This window comes from Oculina patagonica, chromosome 9 (assembly GCF_052425735.1).
Source record: "Oculina patagonica isolate OP01 chromosome 9, crgOcupat, whole genome shotgun sequence".
NCBI classification, from domain to species: Eukaryota; Metazoa; Cnidaria; class Anthozoa; order Scleractinia; family Oculinidae; genus Oculina; species Oculina patagonica.
Genome location: NC_135766.1, coordinates 3,804,311 through 3,826,151, shown reverse-complemented (window position 1 = coordinate 3,826,151; position 21,841 = coordinate 3,804,311). Strand labels below are relative to the sequence as shown.

The 21,841-nt window shown below is 36.7% G+C and overlaps 1 protein-coding gene across 1 annotated transcript; it reads right to left on the bottom strand.

Annotated features, from left to right (window-relative positions):
• Window positions 1-654: 654 nt before the first annotated feature.
• LOC144664892 (uncharacterized) lies at window positions 655-20,389 on the bottom strand. The gene is made up of 15 exons (XM_078526099.1): window positions 20,041-20,389; window positions 18,976-19,125; window positions 18,464-18,592; window positions 17,625-17,923; window positions 16,549-16,682; window positions 16,009-16,106; window positions 11,290-11,610; window positions 10,912-11,061; window positions 9,694-9,843; window positions 8,874-9,229; window positions 3,111-3,186; window positions 2,028-2,176; window positions 1,733-1,739; window positions 1,433-1,582; window positions 655-1,022 (listed from the first exon to the last, which is right to left on the bottom strand). The coding sequence occupies exons 1-15, from the start codon at window positions 20,354-20,356 to the stop codon at window positions 655-657; spliced, it is 2,853 nt and encodes a 950-aa protein (XP_078382225.1). The 5' UTR covers window positions 20,357-20,389.
• Window positions 20,390-21,841: the final 1,452 nt, after the last annotated feature.

The window sequence follows — 21,841 nt, the reverse complement described above, 5'->3', positions numbered from 1 at the left end:
TTAAAACCCAACAATTCAACTACGCAGATTACTATATTTGAGCTCCCAAGCTGTTTTTGTTGACACGTACACCTACCATATTTGTGGTCCATGGTATATGAGTTCATATACCATGGCCTGTAAACCAATCAAAACTCAGGAATTGTAATATCCCATGGCCAGTTTTTAATAAGCTTTGTTATACTATATGCTATGCTGTTCTATGCTATGCGTTGTTATCAGCTATACTATGCTATGCCATACTATAAACGATGCTATGCTCTAAGATATGCTATGCCATGCTATGCGACGCTTTGCTATGCCACAAGCAATGCTCTGCTATATGCTATGCTTTAAGCTATGCATCGCTATGCTGTGCTGTAGTATCGTAATATTGTATCGTAAGCCAAGTTAATGTTTATTTTTTCTAGAAAAAGAAAGTATAATAAAAATCTGGCCCATCGTATATCACTAGCTTTGCTATTTCAAATTGTTTCATTCATACTAGTTCTCACGTTGTATTTAATGTCTACGAGAGATCTGGAATAGAAACAGCGCTATTCATTTCTTGCGATTCAAGTGCATCCAATAAAATTATTAACTACCGGCTTAGTAATTACTAGCCAATTAATAGTATTAATCTACGACTCTATTTGGTAAGGAATAAAAACGGTTTTAGTCGGTACTACAATAGCGGAGATTACAGCCTGTTCCAATCAAGTAGTAAACATAGTAAGAACCACAGTTCCTCACTTGGATGCTTGTGGGCCATTGACCACCATTATAACAACAGCTTGAGCTCCAGTGAAAGCAAACCTGCCTGGTAACCTGGCCCTCGGCCACTGTTGGATGGGCACCGTTCAACCAGCCTGGGGCATGGGTATTACAGCTGTATTTTGGTGGACATGTGGTGGGCATTTTCGTGCCTGCATCTCCCTGGAAACGATACCAGCCCGGGACAAGCTCAGAGTCACACAAAACGACCTCTTTGATGGCCGTAACCTTCCGTTTGCTATCCGTTAGATTTGTGTACGTGAGACATTCTATAATTGGCAGAAACAATTTTATCTTTTAAAATTTTCCAAAAAACGGGATAGGCCTAATTTAAAATGTATTAAAAAATGTTTTCTTTTTGTAAATAATTGGACAACGGTGCAGATGTTTTAAAACATATTCTTCGAGAGTCGGCCATTTGTCGACCGATAAATGATGGGCACTGGGCTGACAGTCGACCAACATAGTCGGCAGATAGTCGATCGACACAATGTCGACAGTCTTCTCACACTCGGCCAATAGTCAACCGATATATCGACCGAACATTGGCCAAGTATCGAGTAACTATAGGCACACTATCAATCAATGTGTCGACCGCCTATCGATTAATACATGGACCGAAATATCGACCGACATCTACCATCGAGACTTAACCAAAACCTAGTCAATTTAAACCCACCTTCCGGCAAGGGAACGCAACTTGTCTTTCCGTCCCCAACGTATCCACTGTTACAGGCACAAGTGTAAGATCCCAACGTATTTGTACACGTGGCCAGATCGCTGAGACAGTCATGGATACCGATGTCGCATTCGTCAATATCGGTGATATCTGAAATATAAATAAATGTCGGAGTCACATATCATTAATGTGCGAATTCAAATATCAAACAGTTGTTGCCAGAAATAAAGACATAAATATTTCATTGTCTTTTCCAAGCTGTTGAATATACGTAGCTCTAAAAGAAAAGAAAATCATCACTTGCAAACTAAAAGAAATAGGTCACTAAATGACTGAATAAATTAATGACCGAAAGAGCGAAAAAGGAGATCAGGGTATGTAATAATTTCAGTTGTAATTTTTAATTTACACACCATGAAAGTTTTCTTGTTAAGAATTTTAGTCGTGAGGTGCAAGTGCAGTAGCAATAATTTGGGATGTATTTTCTAAAGTGTCTAAATTTTTATAAATTCTTACGGGCGAAACAAGCGAAGGCTGAGAGTCAAAGGACCGGACTCGCATAAGAAGAAAGCACGATTTTACGTTCCTAATTCACCTTCTGTTTCCATGTCCAGAGAGCAAGGACAACTTTTCCAGGTACAATAGAATCAAACCAGTATTTGCCGCTGACCACTTTTCCTCCTTCACTCGCCTTGATCTCTTTGCACGATTCTGCGGGCAGCTCAGAAATGGAGCCGAGAGGGACTAAAACATAAAAGGGTTGTATGTCATACAGTTTTAAATGAAAACTGGACACTGTCCCCTCATCCTCTCTTGATGAAAACTGAATAGTACTGAAAAAAAAAATAATTAAAAAACGACTTTCCTCTGTTTTTTTTTTTTTTCTGTTTGTTTGTCGGTTTGTTTGCTGTCTATCTGTTTTTCAGGGACACCCAACGGACCATTTCTGTGTGAATATCTAATCGGCAGCCCTATATTTGCCTACGACTTTCGGATTTATTAAAGTGTAATGAAAACATGTAGTTTTCTTTACCTCATACTTTCGTGACTTCGTGACATGGGGAAAGTAATGCCTGTTGCTTTCGGAGAGCGAAAAATGTCATTTTGGGTACAAAAAAGGCAGCTACGATTTTCGAGAAGGAAACAGTGCTCGTAAATTCTGGTAGTAATATTTCGTTCTCTAAAAATTTCTGAAGTTTGAAAGTTCAGCTATTGAATCCGAACAGAAAAAAAAATCTTAGAATTTACAAAATAAGCCTTTATATCGCACTAAAAGGACACTTATAACGTAAAAACTGTTTTCCGACAGGTATAGCAAAATTTGCTCGTTGGGTGCTGCTGTGTTTTTGCACTCCAGCACGGATGATTTTACCTATGGGACAACTTTTATCAAACGGAACTTTCGTGTTATTTTACCTCTTTTTCTCACTCTTCCATAATAAAATCTTTCAGAGTCAGGAACGAAAACTTCAGGTCTGGCTTCCTTTGTGCGGTTGTTCAATTCACACATGTACTGGGAAATGACGTAGTTAAAGCTTTGACATCTAACGTCAACACTGCAGGCCTAAATACATTCGGGCGAGTTTGAAGTTTTTATCGTCTTAAAAATGTGTTTCTTGAGCATCATACCAAAGATGGAGTATTCGCCTTCGCATTGCTGTGCAGATATTTCACACACCAACTGGCATAAGAGTAGCTGGGCCGCGATGCGAAGGCGATGCATCATCCACATGGTTCAAGTTCTTCGGCGGTCCCTAAATTGAAATACACATTAAAAACAAGTAAACATGGCAATGTAGACTAGAATCTTTGTCCTTCTTTGAAAAAATAAGTCGACTTTATTATTTACGAAGAACAACTGGGGTGTACAGTATATATTTTTAATGACACGAAAGATAACTAAGGCAGCAAGGTTCTTCAATAGAATCAATGTAGCTACAATTAAGGTTTCAGCAAAAATTCACTGCGACGATCATTTATCACTTTATATACATTCGCAGTTCATATATGAATCATTTCATGTACATTACATTTCACTCCTCTCGCGGGGAAAAAAGAACTCACAATTGACCTTGCTCCCAATGTGTGGCTTCGATAACTCAGTTGGTTTAGCATCGCACCGGTATCGCGGAGGTCACGGGTTCGAATCGCGTTAAAGCCCTGAAATTTTTTTCAGGCTTCTTCATTCCAAATGCTTAAATTGGAAATTCACTGCGACGATCATTTATCACTTTCAAGACCAAAATTAATGCTAACAAAATCGAACAATGTCAGCGCCTTTTTATAGTTTAATTTCACTCGATCCCTGTGGATATTCAACTCTGGACAGGCTTACCGAACTGTAGCTAATCAAGTTAGCAGCCTAACATTTTCACACTTATTATTTTAGTGGACTCTCGCAATGGGTGGTTTTCGCAATGAAGTGTTATAAAAAAATACCAGATATCAGTAATTTATATACTTGTTGTTTGAATTCCAGTTTAGATTTATAACGACATCACGGGATGTCTTTGAAAATCCCCAAATCCTTAATGTGTATACTCTTCTATTATTGATCATGAGAACTTTAGCTCGCAATAGGAATTTTGTTTACTACAACATTGCAAAAAATTGATTATATACTTTTTTCGTGAACCTCGTAAACTCTCTGTACCAGATCAAAGGTTAATCTTTTAAAAATATAGTCAAATGTATGGACAATTTGAGACGTTATTGGATGCTTTCTAGCATAGCAACATCGTTAAATTTGGAAAATAGAATCCTTTGTGTTGAATCTTTACGGTACGATTCATAAGTTGTTCCGAATTAAAAAAGAATATATATATTTGGCATAAATTCTGACGGCGTTGCCTACCTGACAAAAAATGCGTCCAAAACTGTGATCAAGTCTATAGCATGAGAAAACTTTAAAAGAGAACGGCTGTGCTCGCTGAAGTGAATTGACGTCATTAAGAACATTGTTATGAACTGGATAAACCCTGTCCCGTTTCCTAGCAACACAGTCAAGACGAATTTTCTCCCGTATATAAAGACATATTTAAAAACTCTCAAAACCAAAATTTAATAATGCTAGGAACGTTTCATATTGATACAGATCTTTACTTTTCCTGTAAAGTATTCCGCCGATTTGCCAAGGCTTCTCAAATGACCAAAGAAACAGCGTTTCCGTGTTAACTTCGGATGTAACATTTAATTGGAAGGTTTGTCAAAATAATTGAGATTTTGAAGAAAAAAACTAAAATTCAATAGGTTGTCACAGTGAATTCCGTTTTTTTCTAATCCCTCAATAACCTCCCGATAACTCGAACTGAAAGCTTGGATTTTGCAACCCTGGTAGAACTAACTCTATAGCTTTTTTGTCATCGTGTGACATCGGCGCGTCTTCTTGAACTTATACATTACTACGTTGCACCCGATATCTCATCTTAGACCGTTACCTCTGTTTGGTTAGTAGCTTTTCTCCAGAATTCCCTGCACTTGATATGCCAAAGATTCTCAAACGACCAAGAAAAAAAAAAACAGTATTTCCGTGTCAAGTTTCGATTTTCCCAATATGTTAATAATTAAAAGGTTTGCCAAAATAATTCAGAATTTGAAGAAAAAACTGAAATTTAATAGTTAATCACAGTGGAATTCCAATTTTCCGATCCCTCAAAAACGTCCCTCTATATATCTCGACTGAACCGAAAGCCTTTCTCTTGTGTTTGCTTCTCTAGTCGAACTCTATAACTTTTAATTTCGTCATCGTCTTGGCGAGATTTCTTTAACCTATACATTACGGCGTTGCACCCGATATCACATCTAAGACCGTTACCTGTTTGGTTAGTAGCTTTTCTCCAGAATTCCGTGTTCCTATAAAGGGCGAAAATCTCTTCTAGTGATGCTGTTTTCTTCCTTGTGTTGAAACTAATACTACCTGCCTAAAAATTACAATAAAAACTTGCCGAATATAAATGGGAAATAATGTTTTTTAATGTTTGAAAAGCATCCAGAGAGGTCACGGAATAGTGTTAAATTATTAATAGAAGTCATTATTCACAAACAGTGTGTATGAGATAGTTCTGGCCGGTATGAATGTTTAAGGTCAAATCCCTACATTTTGTTAAAATTTTTCAGTTTGGAAGCCAGATATTTTCAGTAGTCGCTAATATAGCGAACAGCAAAATGCTGTGGAATTTGTGTAAGAATCGGTCGACGGGAAGATACATTTTTTTTACTGGAACAAAACTTAGACCAAACAAACGAAATTATGCACTTCTTTTGTGACTTAATGTCTTTTCAACTGGCAGATGACGAGATGAAAGAGGCTTTTATATTAACTTCAAGCTTAACAATTAAAACAACAAACCGTCGTCAGAATCTACAAATATCAACTTAGTAAAAAATTCATGACATCCGCATTTGGTCAGAACGTTCTTCTTATCTGCTATACTTACATATCTTGCGATTGACGTACAGCAACTGTATGTATATACCCTTATGACACAAAAGATTTCTGGCCCGATGTATAAAACATTTTATGGTTTACTAAGCTTGTTTTTATGTCAATTGATTATTTGTATAATTGCTTAAATGTAAAAAAAAAATGTATAAAACAAACAGTATTTTTTGCATTGCGAAATTTAATTCGCTCTCAGTGTCCTGTAAGCGGGAATTATCTTCAAAGATCTTGCATGATATCGTCTAATTTTAACAAATTAGGTTTAGGCCCTCATCGACTAAGTACCAGGCGATATTTCGCGCATTTCTTAGGATAATTATAAAATAACAAACATAACTTTACGATTTTTGAAACCCTGGGACGTAGGGGGGGGGGGGGGGGGGGGTGTGGATGGAACCCTCACCGGAGTTTTCGTTAAATTAAGGCGTATCGAAAATATTTTTCACTGAGAAGAAAGCCCTTAGCTTACTCTTCAAGATGACATATTTTTAATTGGCTGTGACGTCATATGACGCCACGTTACGTCATTAACATTAACATTAACATTTTCTTAGAAAGCCACAAAATAACGGAAATTGATGCAAAATCAAGCCAGAATGCTTATGAAATGTAAAAACAAATTAAGCAAATCTTGCACTTCTGTTTCAAAAAACTGGAAAAAGTAAAAAAAAAAAAACTGTTAAAGATGACTTTTTTTGGAAAGATTTGCTTGTATTTGTGACGTTGCCATGGTAACGTCAAATATCATGGACACATGGTTGAATAAATACAAAATACGAGGTAAAGTTTTCTATTTTTTAAAACAAAATAAATATTTGGTCGCATTGTGTAAATAAACGCGAGTCGCCGTCGAAATATTTTTTCTCAAAGACGTCTTGCTTAAAAAAAGCAAGACGAAAACACAAGTGCTTAACTGAACTGAAAACGAAGATTTATTTTCACAAAAAGCTTACAAATGTCTTAACTGGAAAATTATTACGTCCTGTTCAAGTGTTGAATAATCGTGACTTGAGAAAGAACTTTTAATTATGCGTGGGAACACGTGTCGCTGATTGGCTGTTTTTAATTGAAACTAATCGTGCGTGTCCGTACGGAGTCCGTTCTTGCAGCTGATCATTGTTTTCTACATTGCAGCGAACGATTATCGATCCCGAACCATTCCCTTGGGATTGCTAACAGCTTTTTTCATATAACAAAGAGTCTAATGCGCATGCGCAAAGCGCACGCAAGCATTAGACTCAAAAAGCGCATGTGGGATCAGACACAGCATGTGGTCACTCACCCCAGGCCATCCGGGACAAAAGCGGTGCTCTTGGTGCAAAGTGTTGCTTGAACTGACTCATTACGACCGAAAACCGATCAAGGGTGAAAAAAATGTCAGCAAAACTGTAAAAAGCACAAGCCGAGGGTTATAAAAACACAGCCTTGATGTCACAGACATTGTTTTCAATTATCCCTTAAACTAATACTATTATCCCTTATCCCTAAACTATTTTTCCCGTTATCCCTTATCCCTAAAATTATTTTTCCTGTTATCCCTTATCCCAAAAACCCCTAACAGGGCCTCTAACAAGGCGGCTGTAAGAAGAGCTTGTCCGCCTATTTATTAGATGTTATTAGTATTGTGTAACTTTTTTATTTGAAATAATCGACATTAGTATATACACACTCAGTGATCTTGGTGTTTCAAGCAATCTGATTGGTTCGCTATCTCGGGCTAATGAGCATTATTCACTCCCTACGGAGTGAATAATGCTTGATCCGAACTGAAACAAAATGGCCGGCGTAAACTCGCGTTTCGCCGGCGTTTCTGAATCGCAAATACTAAGAATACAAGAAGATGCTGAACCAGAAAAGACAAAAAAAGGCTAAGAAATTTGGCCTGATGGTTTTCAAAGTAAGAGAAGACTACATATTTCGCAATTTGCAGCACAATGTCCACACAACTCGAGTACTAAAACGATAAACAACGCTTACCGTCAAGTCGCTCTTCGCCCGGCATCGGCAGAAATGAATACCGCAGATTTATCGGCAGCAACATCAAGTGTTATTCAACCAAGATCCTCCACAAGGAAGGAAAAGGTCTTCGTGCAAGAAAACATCCAGTTTTCACCACAGTTCTGAAGACATTCAGTAAGCTTATAATCCAAACTTTCAGGTGGATCCTTCGCCAACTGCTCTTTCAATTTTCAATTCAAGTGAACTTCAAAAGCTTTGATTCAACGGTCAAAATGTTTTGCAAGCAGGTTTTTGATCAGATTGCAGGTTTGAGTGGTGTTAAAGGACCATTTTGCTAGATTGAGACGAGGATTTTATCGAAGATTAACTAGATTTGCCATGTTTGAAGATTCTGTAAACTGTTTCGCGTATATCGGTTAGTGCCGCTTTATATATGTACGTTTTCCACGCATGAATTGAGAGGTCAATTAAATCGACTTTAAATGGTTTCCTTCTGAAAACTTTGAGATCGCTTGTTGTTGAGATCACTTCGTGTGTATATACTAAAACAATTATTCTTTGAAATCTCGGTGAATAGCGGCAGAATATTCACCTCGCCGCTCTGCGGCTCGGTGAATATTCTACCACTATTCACCTCGATTTCAAAGAATAATTGTTAATTATTCAAGTGTTCTATTACCTTGTGCATATCTATATTTCTCAAAGTGTAAACGTCTTTAAACGGATGACAGATACGGTTGAGAATCCGAAATTTAAAGTGACGTGTATATTTTTTCAGATGTCTAATTTTCTCTAATTTTTAAGAAATTGCGTTAATATCACTGTGTTAGTGATTTGATATTGCACATGTGCACACTTTCTAACCCGTGGTTACCCCTTGTCTAGAAAACTAAAAGAACCGAGAAATCTAAGCTTGTATCTTCTCACTACAAAAGAACCACCGGAATAGAAACAGTACTGTTATTGTTTTGCGAATTTTATGCGTGGTAATAATATTGTTATCTACCGGCTTATTTTATAACTAGCAAATAACTCATTTACTTTGTTTGGTAAGGGATAAAAACTACAGGCGGTTGTTTCACTCAAGTTGTAAATATAGTATGAACCGCAGTTCCTCATTTGAATGCTTTCGGACCAGTTACAACAGTTTGAGCTCCAGTGAAAGCACACCTGCCTGGTTACAAGGCCTTCGGCCATTGTTGGATGAGCGCCGTTCAGCCAGCCTGGGGCATCGGTACCACATCTTTTCGTCGGTGGACATGTGGTGGGCATTTTCGTACCTGCATCTCCATGGAAACGATACCAGCCAGGAACGAGTCTCGAGTCACACAACGGGACCTCTGTGATCGCCGTAACCTTCCGTTTGCCTTCAGTCAGATTTGTATAGATAAGACATTCTGTAAATCCAATAAAACAATTTTATCTTTTTATGCCCTTTGCGAGCCTCTGTTGTTGTTGTTGTTTTCAATCAGACATTTCAATCAGTGAAGAAACTATTTTCAATTTCTGGAGATATTGGGCGTTAAATGCTTTGCATACAATCTAATAAAAAGTATGCCTTCTGCAAATGTTCGTAAATTCTGTAATACAGAAAGAGGCAAGGTATTATGGTTGACGGCGACCCTTAAAAAATGCCAAACAACGGGGAAGGTCTAATTTTAAGTATATTATACAATGCCGGTTTGTTTTAATTTCTAGACAAAAGAGTAGTAGTTTTGGTTATAACTTAGTTTTCCGGTTTACGTCATCAAGGGTGAGGTCATTTTCGTCATCTGTGCCTCGCGTACTGGCAACTGAAGCTACTGATCCTTAAGTTTGTTCATAAACAATAATTACGATAACATCTTCAATTTAAACCCACCTTTCGGCAAGGGAACACAACTTGTCTTTCCATCTCCATCGTAACCATGGATACAGGCACAAGTGAAAGATCCCAATGTATTTGTACATGTGGCTAGATCTTTAAGGCAGTCATCGATACCGCTGACACATTCGTCAATATCTGTGATACCTGAAATATCCACCTTTTAATTTAAACAAATTGCTCTTTTCATATATCATAAATGTACGAAATTCAGATATCAAAAAGTTACTGCACAGAAACAAAGATGTGAAAGCTATTTCTTTATCTTTGGCAGATTAGTAAATGATGATGTTTTTCTAAGAATTTTAGTCGCGAGGTTTAAGCGAAGTAAGAGATTTCAATAAAAAAATCTGCAATATCACAGCGACAAACCGATGAGTGGTGCCGGTTCTATTGAAGACCTGGATCAGTAACTGAGTTAAAACGGAAAATATAGACGGCAAACTGATCCTGACGGCTAAAGCGGTCAAAAATAAACAGAATGGATAAAAAGAAAAAAAAAACTAGAATATATTGAAAAAGGGCAAAGTTTTTTTTCAATATATTCTAGCTTTTTTCCACTCTGTTTATTTTTGACCGCTTTAGCCGTCAGGATCAGTTTGCCGTCTATATTTCCCGTTTTAAGAGATTTTAAAGTGAGATTTTAACCTGCACATACTAGTGCATTTTTATCATGTATATTTTAAGAGGGTCTTGGATGTGAAAAAAAAAAAAACTTATGAAAAACAAAAGAACAAAAGAAGTGTGGTGGCTTTTACGGATAATGGTTAAAATTTTGGCCTTTTTGCGGCTAACGGTTAATTTATTTTGATACCGGTTAACAGAAGATAAAACTTAATTTTCAATGTTTTAAAAAGTTAAAAATTAATTTCCATTATTAAAAAAAACAACAACATATATTTATAGGTCTCAGGGCATTTCTGGGACGATGAAGTTAACTTGTTTAATTTGGTTTATTTATAATTACTGACCGATTTTTTACGGTTTACATATTTTACGGCTAACGGTAAAATTTTCCAATTTTTACGCCTAACGGTTTATTTTGTGGCCGATTTACGGCTACCGGTTAACCTCATTGAGACCCTCTTTTAACTTTTGATGTATTTTATACTGTTTTCTCATTTTATAACTTCTTACTAGCAAACCAAGCGGTTTTTGGCTGAATCAACGGACGAATTACATTGAAAGAAAGAAAACTAAACGTTCCTACTTCACCTTCCGTCTCCATGTTGCAGTGAGCAAGGACCACTTTCCCAGGTATAATAAAATCAAACCAGTATTTGCCGCTGACCACTTGACCGCCTTCACTCGCTTTGATTTCTTTGCACGTTTCAGCGGGGAGCTCAGGGATAGAACCTAAAGGGACTAAAGCAATATACAGTCGTATGCCATACATTTTAAAACTAAAAATGAACCAGAATTTTGTAGAGCTATGTACGACATGGCCAAATGGTACAAAATTAGTTTTGTAGGACTACATTAAAAGCGCCAACTTTCCTTTTTTTCTTCCCTTATGTTTTGGCTCTTGATCGCGTATTGACAATTTGAACCATGTGACCATGTCTATAAAAATACACTTTCTTGAAATTTTACCTCTTTTTCTGACTCTTCCATAGTAATATCTGCCAGAGTCAGGAACGTAATCTTCAGGTCTGGCTTCCTTGGTGCGATTGTTCAACTCACACATGTACTGAGAAATGACGTAGTTAAAACTTTGACATCTAACGTCATTACTGCAGGCCTGGATACATTCGGGCGAGTTTGAAGTTTTTATCGTCTTAAAAATGTGTTTCTTGAGCATCATACCAAAGATGGAGTATTCGCCTTCGCATTGCTGTGCAGATATTTCACACACCAACTGGCATAAGAGTAGCTGGGCCGCGATGCGAAGGCGATGCATCATCCACATGGTTCAAGTTCTTCGGCGGTCCCTAAATTGAAATACACATTAAAAACAAGTAAACATGGCAATGTAGACTAGAATCTTTGTCCTTCTTTGAAAAAATAAGTCGACTTTATTATTTACGGAGAACAACTGGGGTGTACAGTATATATTTTTAATGACACGAAAGATAATTAAGACAGCAAGGTTCTTCAATAGAATCAATGTAGCTACAATTAAGGCTTCAGCAAAAATTCACTGCGACGATCATTTATCACTTTATATACATTCGCAGTTCATATATGAATCATTTCATATACATTACATTTCACTCCTCTCGCGGGGAAAAAAGAACTCACAATTGACCTTGCTCCCAATGTGTGGCTTCGATAACTCAGTTGGTTTAGCATCGCACCGGTATCGCGGAGGTCACGGGTTCGAATCGCGTTGAAGCCCTGAAATTTTTTTCAGGCTTCTTCATTCCAAATGCTTAAATTGGAAATTCACTGCGACGATCATTTATCACTTTCAAGACCAAAATTAATGCTAACAAAATCGAACAATGTCAGCGCCTTTTTATAGATTAATTTCACTCGATCCCTGTGGATATTCTCAAGCAACTCTGGACAGGCTTACCGAACTGTAGCTAATCAATTTAGCAGTCTAACATTTTCACACTTATTATTTTAGTGGACTCTCGCAATGGGTGGTTTTCGCAATGAAGTGTTATAAAAAAATACCAGATATCAGTAATTTATATACTTGTTGTTTGAATTCCAGTTTAGATTTATAACGACATCCATTTCATGTCTTTGAAAATCCCCAAATCCTTAATGTGTATACTCTTCTATTATTGATCATGAGAACTTTAGCTCGCAATAGGAATTTTGTTTACTACAACATTGCAAAAAATTGATTATATACTTTTTTCGTGAACCTCGTAAACTCTCTGTACCAGATCAAAGGTTAATCTGTTAAAAATATAGTCAAATGTATGGACAATTTGAGACGTTATTGGATGCTTTCTAGCATAGCAACATCCGTTAAATTTGGAAAATAGAATCCTTTGTGTTGAATCTTTACGGTACGATTCATAAGTTGTTCCGAATTAAAAAAGAATATATATATTTGGCATAAATTCTGACGGCGTTGCCTACCTGACAAAAATGCGTCCAAAACTGTGATCAAGTCTATAGCATGAGAAAACTTTAAAAGAGAACGGCTGTGCTCGCTGAAGTGAATTGACGTCATTAAGAACATTGTTATGAACTGGATAAACCCTGTCCCGTTTCCTAGCAACACAGTCAAGACGAATTTTCTCCCGTATATAAAGACATATTTAAAAACTCTCAAAACCAAAATTTAATAATGCTTGGAACGTTTCATATTGATACAGATCTTTACTTTTTCTGTAAAGCATTCTGCCGATCGGCCAAGGCTTCTCAAATGACCAAAGAAACAGCGTTTCCGTGTTAACTTTGGATGTACCATTTCATTGGAAGGTTTGTCAAAATAATTGAGATTTTGAAGAAAAAAACTAAAATTCAATAGGTTGTCACAGTGAATTCCGTTTTTTTCAAATCCCTCAATAACCTCCCGATAACTCGAACTGAAAGCTTGGATTTTGCACCCCTGGTAGAACTAACTCTATAGCTTTTTTGTCATCGTGTGACATCGGCGCGTCTTCTTGAACTTATACATTACTACGTTGCACCCGATATCTCATCTTAGACCGTTACCTCTGTTTGGTTAGTAGCTTTTCTCCAGAATTCCCTGCACTTGATATGCCAAAGATTCTCAAACGACCAAGAAAAAAAAAACAGCATTTCCGTGTCAAGTTTCGATTTTCCCAATATGTTAATAATTAAAAGGTTTGCCAAAATAATTCAGAATTTGAAGAAAAAACTGAAATTTAATAGTTAATCACAGTGGAATTTCAATTTTCCGATCCCTCAAAAACGTCCCTCTATATATCTCGACTGAACCGAAAGCCTTTCTCTTGGGTTTGCTTCTCTACGTAGTCGAACTCTATAACTTTTAATTTCGTCATCGTCTTGGCGAGATTTCTTTAACCTATACATTACGGCGTTGCACCCGATATCACATCTAAGACCGTTACCTGTTTGGTTAGTAGCTTTTCTCCAGAATTCCGTGTTCCCATTAAGGGCGAAAATCTCTTCTAGTGATGCTGTTTTCTTCCTTGTGTTGAAACTAATACTACCTGCCTAAAAATTAAAATAAAAACTTGCCGAATATAAATGGGAAATAATGTTTGAAAAGCATCCAGAGAGGTCACGGAATAGTGTTAAATTATTAATAGAAGTCATTATTCACAAACAGTGTGTATGAGATAGTTCTGGCCGGTATGAATGTTTAAGGTCAAATCCCTACATTTTGTTAAAATTTTTCAGTTTGGAAGCCAGATATTTTCAGTAGTCGCTAATATAGCGAACAGCAAAATGCTGTGGAATTTGTGTAAGAATCGGTCGACGGGAAGATACATTTTTTTTACTGGAACAAAACTTAGACCAAACAAACGAAATTATGCACTTCTTTTGTGACTTAATGTCTTTTCAACTGGCAGATGACGAGATGAAAGAGGCTTTTATATTAACTTCAAGCTTAACAATTAAAACAACAAACCGTCGTCAAAATCTACAAATATCAACTTAGTAAAAAATTCATGACATCCGCATTTGGTCAGAACGTTCTTCTTATCTGCTATACTTACATATCTTGCGATTGACGTACAGCAACTGTATGTATATACCCTTATGACACAAAAGATTTCTGGCCCGATGTATAAAACATTTTATGGTTTACTAAGCTTGTTTTTATGTCAATTGATTATTTGTATAATTGCTTAAATGTTAAAAAAAAATGTATAAAACAAACAGTATTTTTTGCATTGCGAAATTTAATTCGCTCTCAGTATCCTGTAAGCGGGAATTATCTTCAAAGATCTTGCATGATATCGTCTAATTTTAACAAATTAGGTTTAGGCCCTCATCGACTAAGTACCAGGCGATATTTCGCGCATTTCTTAGGATAATTATAAAATAACAAGCATAACATTACAATTTTTTAAACCCTCGGACGTAGAAGCAAACTCAAACCCCAACCATCGTACAAGGGGGGGGGGGGGGGGGTGGATGGAACCCCTCACCGGAGTTTTCGTTATATTAAGGCGTAGCGAAAATATTTTTCACTGAGAAGAAAGCCCTTAGCTTACTCTTCAAGATGACATATTTTTTATTGGCTGTGACGTCATATGACGTCACTTTACGTCATTAGAGCCGCCACCTTGGATCCTCCATCTTGGATTTTAACATTTTCTTAGAAAGTCACAAAATAACGAAAATTGATGCAAAATCAAGCCAGAATGCTTATGAAATGTAAAAACAAATTAAGCAAATCTTGCACTTCTGTTTCAAAAAACTGGAAAAAGTAAAAAAAACTGTTAAAAATGACTTTTTTTGGAAAGATTTGCTTGTATTTGTGACGTTGCCATGGTAACGTCAAATATCATGGACACATGGTTGACATATCAAAATTTTCGCAAAGGATGAATGAACAGCTACTAAAAGTTTCAGCATTGTAGAGTAAATCCTTTTTTTCAAAATTTGGAAAAAACCTTATGGGGGTGATGGCATCCACCCTTGTACGTCCGAGGGTTAATATATTTTGGTACAACGATTTCACGGAAGAAAGATTCCGGTGCTGATTTCAACCCTTTGCGTTTGTATTAACTTCTGAGAGGTGCGTGGAAAAGTCTGTTCACCACTAATCTCTATATTGCGTTCTGTAGATTTATGGTTAATTTTAAACTGCAGTAATACACTTCTGCAAAAGAAGTTAAAATTCTGCTTATTCTGAACGTGAAAATGAAAGTGATATTTCACATGCACCTTATCAGATCTACTAAATCTTTATCCCTGACGAAATGAAGCAACAACCGTATCGAATAGCATTTCTAATATACGAAAATACCAGGGGAAAGCATTATTTGTAGGGGTTGTCACAAAATAGCTACACTGACGAACTTTTTGCCCTCTTGGATACTAATTAAAAAGTGGTATTTTTGTCAATTGTGTTTTGAGCAAAACTCGCGCACGATTTTTGAGTAACCACATCAGGAACCTCTGATAGTCATTCAAATAATAAGTGTAACAAAAGTTTCGTTTCAGATCGGCTCTTAGCACGCCCTATTCAATTCCTATTGGAGCGTGCGCTGCTAAAGTGTCCAGTAACAAGGATTTCAATAAATATCAATATTGTAAGTATTAGTTTTAAGGCTTTGAACCAGTACCACATAACTAAAAACGCCCTTTGGATGTGGCCAAAAAATGTAAAAACGGATTCCACATCTAATGCTGCGGAACGAAACCCCGAGTAAAGGGCACTGCCTATTGACAATGTATACAATCTACCAACATCAATACAATCTACATCTGATTGAAGAATCGTTGACCTATGAAAAGCATAAACCAAATGTTTGCTGGGAAATCGGATAAAATAGTCGTCGTCTCTGACAGAATAAACATCATACTAGGTCAGGTTACATAAATCATGCTCTAACAAAGAAAATATCTTAATTATCAACAAAAGGAATATCACTAAGCTTACAAAGGCTGTCTACCCAGAATACCATTGGGTCATATCGTTTATGGTTTATGACTTTCACAGGGTCAACGTTTCTTTAATTAGGTGTATACACATACTCTATACAATCTGTCCATACAACCAGACAATAAATAACAAAAAAACACCGGCCAAGCGCCTACAAAGTCCCTAAATATCCCATTAAAATCCGCGGGACTCTACATCGTACCGTCAGAATATTAATTTTCTGACTTATTTGTTTCCATGTCTCTCAGTAGTCAGAAATTATATTTAGGGAACAAGTACCAATTTTGATCATCAACCACGCTGCTCTTGGCTGTTGTAGTTGCTTGGAGAATTTATTTTACCGTACAAACACTTCGATCCTCATACAGGGAAAGATGGAATAGGTGACAGGATAGAATCGAACATATCTTGCTTGGGTTGTTATGTTCAGTGAATTCTGTACCACCGATTCCAAATCCTCATTTGCTTGAAAAACCTGTAAATATGAGTAAAACAAATAAACTATTGAAAATGCAAAATAATTCAGCTGCTCCTACTGTATACAACCATTTGTGGACCGTTAATTTAGTTATTACACCGTTGTCACTATATTCATCCCTTGCAAGTTATGTTTTCGAGGTAAAAAAAAAATCCTGCCAGGTTTAAATTTCAGGATTCGCTTACCAACGTTTCATTATATGCTATTCAATAGCGATAAGCTTTCTATATTTTGAGGGAGAGCATTTGAACCCTCCCTTTCTGCTTCATAAGACAACTTGAACATAAAGTGCTTCAATGTAGTTAAATTTTACCTCAGTAATAAACTACCAATCAAATGTCTACATTCTGCTCACGTGTCGACCCAATATTTTACAATATTTTACGGCATTCTATTAGACAGTGAAATATTGGACAAAAATCATCCCAGCAAGTAAAATGGCAGCATTTGTTGAATGGTCCTGAATGAAATTTTTCAAAGCATTTTAAATTTTAACAAGTGACTACATAGTCTTTTATACGAAAAGCTAAAAAATTGTTAAAAAGTGGCTTCGTAAATCGCGCGGCTATAACAAATTGGTACATATCCATTGAACAGATATTATCCACTTCTCTTCAGATCGTTGGCGGCCTACTCATTTCAAGAAAAGTAGCACAATTTCTCAGGAGTCACCAACGATTAAAAAAAGGCAACAGATTAATGTATTTTTCCTAGTGTTTGTTTTGCTTTTTTTTTTGGTTTTGAGACTTTTTTGCCCTATGTTTCATTTTAAGTTGATTGACGGACTAAAATTCCTATAGGATTCATCTTCGCCTAATATAGAAAGATACTCTCGGCTTCGATATTAGGCTCGACCTTCGGTGTCGCCCAATATTAAAGTTTCGACTTAAATATCATTTCATTTTGAGCTCGGACGAATCCAATAAGTGTAAATCATACCGTGTCCACATTGTCTTCCTTGTATGCGTTCCAGCTGGCACCATCAGTGGAAAAGAGAAGCTTGTAGCTTGTCACGAAAGATCCGCTTTTCTTTCCCTGCGTTGCGACTGCGCAGACCGCGCGCACTGCTCCCATATCTACTTGGACAAAGTCGTCTCTGTTTGTTTTTGTCGACGGGCACCATCCCGAAACTCCATGAAGCCGGCCGTTGTATGAGTAATATTGAAGGTAGACTGTGCTCGAGGTTATTTTGTCATCAGGTATTTTGTTTACATCTGCTACTCCTACTGGTTTGCAGGCTACATGGGAAAAAAGCATGAGACTTATTGATTAGTCGCATGTCTCACGAGATTAATTCTTACAAAGCGCCCGCATAACTACTGCCACTACCACAGCCACTACCACGGTCACTGCTAGCACTGCTTAGAATACTGCCACTAATGCTAATGATACTGCTGCTGTTGTTGCTACTGTTATTACAACTGCTAATTACTGTTTCTGCAACTGCTAGTGTTACTTTTGCGGCTGTTACTGTTACCGTAACCTTTACCGTTACCGTTATTGTTACTGTTACCGTTTACTGTCACCGTTACCGTTACTGTTACCGTTACCGTTACCGTCACTGTTACTATTATTGTTACTGTTACTGTTATTGCTACTCTTAATGTTACTGTTTGCTGTTGCTATTGCTGTACTGCTCGTTTTATACTACTAGTACTTCCAGCTAGTTGAGCCCAATGGTGGCCAAATAAAAGAACACATTGCATTAAATTACTTATTCCGGTGCTAAAGGAAAAAAAAGCTTCAATATATGAAAAGGACAACAATACAATACTAACGAAGTAATCCGCAGCTTTGTCCATCGCCAGTATACCCAATTTTACAAGAGCAGCCGAATGAACCAATTGTATTAACACAAACGGCATTAACATCACACACATTGTTAGAGGCACTGCATTCGTCGATATCTAGAAGAAAACAATTTTTTTGTCTTTAAAGATATGTTTATTGTTCATCGTGGTGTAAGATAGGAAAGGTGAACGTTAATTTGTCTGTCTCACTATGAAATCGCTTTGAGTTGTTGATCGCGACGTTTCGACAGCCACAATAATAATGGAAATCTTGACACTTATGAACAATGAAATTATTGACTACTTGCCAAAGCATGTTGTTTATTTAGCTATTCTAATAAAGAACTGCTATCTCTTTCTACAACGAGTATATTTCGTTACGGCTACTTTATGTCTGGGATAATTACCGACACTAAGATTAATAACTTTGTAGAATACAAGCAGGTGGATGAATTAATCGGTGAATAAGTAAAGGAAATATAATAATCTAGCTATTTCACCTTCTGTCTCTATATCACAGTGAGCAAGAACAATCTGACCAAGTATAATCGAATCAAACCAGTATTTGCCGCTGACCACTTGTCCTCCTTCATTCGCCTTGATTTCTGTACACGAGTTAGCGGGCAGCTCAGGAATAGAACCAAGTGGGACTAGTATAAATAATAATAATAAAATAATTAATAAATAATAAAATAAATAAATAAATAAACACTCTGTACGTAACTAGTAAATTTTTGTATTGGTCATGCTATGAATTTAAACCTATAACTGAATAACTAATTTTCATCTAGATATTTATTCGGACAAAGTTATTTTCAATCTTCCTTGAACGAATTTCATCCATTTCATGTAAAAAGGGGGAAGAGGGATCAAAGAGAGAGAAGAAAGGGGGGGGGGAGGTTGGGGGAAGGGGTGGGAGGGTGTTTTAATAATTAAAGAAGTGCCAAATATGAGACATCGTTGGAGAGTTGGTGGCCCACTTCCTCGGGAAGTTGCTACACTGAATCTTTGGAAAGACTTTTTCCCTCATAGCTTGTTGGGGGTGGGGGTGGCTAGGCCTTTCTCGATTATGCTAGTAAAACTGGCATTTAATGATACTAGAAATTCTTGCATAAAGCTAAAAAAAATGCTAAAATAATGCCTGATTTCTTTAAAAAATGCCACTTTTAAATTTTTTTAAACAAAAATTAAAAACCACACAGACAAGTAAACAATCAAATTAAGTAATCAAAATTGGGAAACTTTAGGATTATTTATCCTTCTGAGTTCTGAGTGCTGAAATCTGGATCACAGTCATGAAAAATAACAAAAAATGCTAGCAATTAATTTTTCAAGAAAAAACGAAAAAAATGCTCGTTTTCCCAAAAAATGCCGAAAAAATGATAGCATAATCGAGATAGGCCCAGGGGTGGGTGGGTGCAATTCTCTAATATTTGAATAAGGGGGTTAGTAAACTATTGCACGGTTAGGCTACGTTTTAGTCTGCCATTTTTTTTATTTGCCCAATTAAAAATAGAGCTAAAAAAATTATCTCTTAGCTTAATTATACATATGTATTATTGTACCTCTTTTCTTGACTTTTCTGTAATAATATCTGTCAGAGTCGGGAACAAAATCCTCCGGTCTGGCTTCCTTGGTGCGGTCATTTAACTCACACACGTCTTGGGAGATGACGTAATTGAAGCTTTGACATCTGACGTCATCATAGCAAGCCTGAAGACACTCAAGTGAGATTGATGTCTTCATCCTTTTAAAGGTGTGTCCTTGGAGCATCATGCCATAGATAGAATGTTCGCCTTCACATTGTTGAGAAGCCATTTCACAAAACATCTGACACAGTTGAAGTACAAGTGTGATGCAAAAAAGTTGTGTCGTCGCCATATCCCTTCCTCGTCGCGTCTTCAGAAACAGCCCTGAATCAAAATATTAATTTTATACCAAATGAGTTAGGCAGTATGAGCAACTGTTGAATTAGTTTTGGTTTAAGCTTTGGCAATAAAGACAGACCAACCGGCTAGAGTGTAATAAGTCGACCGATATCACACATGATTCAAATAAAAACCATTCAACAAAATGTGATGTTATCTTTTGTTCGATACATGTTGATTGCGAAAAGTCGGCATTTTGCTCTGGTCAACAATGACCTTTTTCATTCAGGATGCAGAAAAAACTGTGTAAATATTTCACTCAACAGCAAGATTGATTAAAATATCTTTATTTTCTTTATATAAACAACACACTCGATTGCTATTAAAAACAATAAATTAAAATAAGCTATGAACTGAAATCCCAGCGGAAAGTGGTGTCTTCTTTGGCTAAGAAAAAAGTTTGATTTTAACTTTTGAATTTGTTATTCTCTCAATAGATTTTTTCCATGACCTTTAGAAATTATATAACTTCGGATACAATTGGCAAACAACGATTCGAAAATCTCACAAATGATTCATTCAAATTTACATGAATTTATGCTTCTTCTTTTAGTAGCAAAACTGAACCATCTGCAGTAGCTATTACCAAGAGAAAACTTTGAAAGCAACAAAACATTTTAAAAGCTTTTCTATTACTAAATGCAGGAAATTTAACAGAAAAACTAATTAAAGTATGCTCGGAGGGAAATTGCTTGCTTATGCGCCTCTCTACACTATAAATGTTATTTCGAAGATTCTGTCAGATATTCTCCACATATAAATCAATCGTCAACTCCCCTTGAACGGAATAAGCAATTATAACTGTGCACACTTATAGCAGCAAATATACAATAAGAATCAAAGAAAAAGAACTGTAATTTCAAACGCATTTGAACCACGAAATAATCTGCAGAAGACTTACCTTTAAAATTTCAAACTATGGTTGGTATCGTTGGTTTCTTTATGATTAAAAATGAGTCTTCAACATTAATTATTTAAAAATCAACGCGTTCTCTTATGCAAACATAATCAAGAATAACGAAAAGAATGAAGTTGGATTTTCTTAGCATTCACGATTGTTTTAAGATCCTGCTACGCCACTAATTTTCCGTGAAATAATTGCAAGCATGATGAGCTTCTTGCGACTTTGAAATCGTGGACCCCTGCGATGTTCTGCAGTTTTAGTGCAGAACATTAGCAGGGGGTCTAGATTTTTCGACACGTATGAATGAAATTCCTTGACGCCTCTTCGCCAGAGATGTGTTAAGGAATCAATTTACTCGAATACCGATCCGTCAGCAAATGGTCAAGTCCACCAGGTTGCTCGTAGCCTGCGAATACAGCCGCTTCTCATTTGCGTCCCGCAACAAAGCGCGAATGAGAGGCGGCTGTTTTTGCAGGCTAGGTTGATCGATAGAATACAGGTTTTTTTAAACTAAATATACCATTGTACAGTCGA